Below are 2,793 nucleotides of genomic sequence, written 5' to 3' on the forward strand. Positions count from 1 at the left end.
TTAAGTGGGTTGCATGATCCTCAGTGGTTTTGGAATAAATCAAGATATCGTCTATAAATACAATCACAAATTTATCCAAATATGGTTTAAAGACTCTGTTCATTAAGTCCATAAAAGCTGCGGGGGCATTGGTTAATCCAAAGGCCATCACTAAAAACTCATAGTGGCCATATCGGGTTCTAAAAGCTGTTTTAGGTATATCTTCTTGTTTAATCTTTAGCTGATGGTATCCCGACCTTAAATCAATCTTCGAAAAACATCTCGCTCCCTTCAATTGATCAAACAAGTCATCTATACGAGGTAATGGATATCTGTTCTTAATGGTTAACTTATTAAGTTCCCGATAATCAATACATAACCTCATACTACCATCCTTCTTCTTCACAAACAACACTGGTGCTCCCCACGGGGATACACTGGGTCTAATCACTCCCTTCTCTAACAAATCTTGTAACTGGGTTGCCAATTCTTTCATTTCTACTGGTGCCATTCTATATGGGGCTTTAGATACTGGTTCGGTTCCAGGTGCTAAATCTATTGCAAATTCAATTTCTCTATCTGGAGGTAATCCGGGTAGCTCGTCTGGAAATACATCTGGAAACTCGTTTACTACAGGAATATCTTCAAGCTTCACAATTTCTCGACTCTGATCAGTTACATATGCTATATAAGCTTCACAACCTTGACGCAATAATCTCTTCGTTTGAATCATAGTCAAAAACTTCTTTACCTGTTTCTGCCCTCGAAATACTATCGTCTTTTCATTCGGTGCCCTTAACATTACCTTCTTATTACGACAATCTATTTGAGCGTTATGCTTTGATAACCAATCCATTCCTAAAATAACATCAAACTCTCCCAACTTGAAAGGTATCAAGTCGGCACAAAACTTACTTCCTAAGATCTCAACTTCACAATTCCTATAAACTTGACTAACTGGGACACGTTCCTGATTAGCCAACTCTATATTCATAACCTCATTAAGCAATTCTATCGGACAATTCAACTTAGGCACAAAATCTTCAGAAATAAACGATCTAGTAGCTCCAGAATCAATCAAAACCTTAGCACATAAGAATTCACAGTAAGCGTACCTGCCACCACATCTGCATCCTGAACTGCATCCCTCATTGTCATGTTGTAGGTTCTGGCTTTGGGAACTTCTGGGACTACTGGAGTGGATCCCATAATTCTAAGTGTAGGGTTACCTGGAGCTGGTACTTTGCAATCCTTCACCATGTGTCCTGGTTTTCCACACCTAAAACATGTTATCCAGCTGCTGGAGTCCTATTGGGTTGGTTCCTTGCTGGTTGATCTCGAATCATCGGGGTCTTGCTGGTGGGTTCTGACATTCCCTAGAATAGTGTCCCTTCTGATTACACTTATAGCATACCACATTCAATCTATTACAGATTCCCCCGTGTCTCTTTCCACATATCTGGCACTCCGGCAATGGAGGCCTTGGTTGATTTCCAATAGCTGGACGGTTACCTTGTCCACTACCACCAACATCTAGCTTCTTAAAAGTGGGATTTCTCCCCTGCTGAAATTTCCCTTTCTTCGGGTTAAAGTTCTGAAACTTTCCCTGCTGAAACTGTCCCTCATGATGTTCCGGCTTACGCTTCTTTCCCTCTTTCTCCTTCTGAGACATTTCGCTTTCCGTTTCCGCTATCATTGCCTTCTGAACAACAGCCGCATAAGCATCTAATTCCAATATAGCTAGCTTTCCCCTGATCCATGCCTTTAAACCCTGTTGGAATCTCTTAGCTCTCTTCCTATCAGTATCTACATAGGTTGGAACAAACCTAGCCAACTCAGCAAACTTTTTCTCATACTCAGCCACTGACATATCCCCTTGCTTCAATTCTAAAAACTGTAACTCCATTCGATCCTGGAGAAATTGAGGAAAGTATTTCTCCAAAAACAACTCCTTAAACCTATCCCAAGTAACATCCTCTGTCCCTTCCATTGCTCTCACAGACTCCCACCAATAGGTGGCCTCCTCCTTCAGATAATAACTAGCAAACTCAGTCTTCTGCTCATCTCTCACTTTAACTAACACAAATGCCTTTTCAATTTCCTTCAACCATATCCTAGCCTCAATAAGGTCCGCTGAACCCTTAAACTCTGGAGGATTAACGGACTGAAAGTTTTTGAAAGTAACCTGGGGATTAGCCTGCCTTTCCTGCTGCTGAGTCAGGTTGGCAGTCTGTTGGGCCAAGATCTGAAGAATCTGGGCCATTGTAGGTTCTGGATTGTTATTGTCATTGTTGTTATCACGGTTGTTTGCACGGTTTTGTCTTCTGGGAGGCATAGCTCTGTAAAGAAACAGGCAGTTTATTTAATCTCCAAAACTTTTAACAATTGTTTTTAGAAAACAGAATATTTCTTTTTGAAAACATTTTTGATCATTGAATTAAATAAATCACATGCTTCTTCACAGAACAGAGCAATAGTGAAAGAAAGAGGGTATAATGATATCACAAGGTTTATATGAAGTGCAGTATGTAAAACAAGTGTGATATGCAAAGTAAGTAAAACAGGTGCAATAAAGTAAAGAACAATATGTAAAAGGAAAGGTTCTGGTATATATATGAAAAGTTGAAGGTACATCAGCGCAAACGCTTCACCAAAAGTAAAACACAACAGCAACCTACTCACTGGTCAGCACATCTTAGTCTATATAAGGTCAAAATCGGCTGACACTACACTACCACCACACACTACACACTACACACTAATATACATGGTACCTCCACTCTGTAACTACTACCGTCTAACTCCAAGGATAAG

At 40.1% G+C, this 2,793-nt stretch overlaps 1 protein-coding gene across 1 annotated transcript; it reads right to left on the reverse strand.

Annotated features, from left to right (window-relative positions):
• Positions 1-1,321: 1,321 nt before the first annotated feature.
• Positions 1,322-2,314, reverse strand: LOC135152811 (uncharacterized). Its single transcript, XM_064093921.1, has one exon. It carries the CDS (start codon positions 2,312-2,314, stop codon positions 1,322-1,324), a length of 993 nt encoding a protein of 330 aa, XP_063949991.1.
• Between the last annotated feature and the right edge of the window lie 479 nt (positions 2,315-2,793).

Source organism: Daucus carota, chromosome 5, assembly GCF_001625215.2.
Source record: "Daucus carota subsp. sativus chromosome 5, DH1 v3.0, whole genome shotgun sequence".
Taxonomy (NCBI): domain Eukaryota; kingdom Viridiplantae; phylum Streptophyta; class Magnoliopsida; order Apiales; family Apiaceae; genus Daucus; species Daucus carota.

Excerpts from the sequence above, each read along its gene's own strand:
- LOC135152811 (XM_064093921.1), bottom strand. The coding sequence starts at position 2,314 with ATGCCTCCCAGAAGACAAAACCGTGCAAACAACCGTGATAACAACAAT.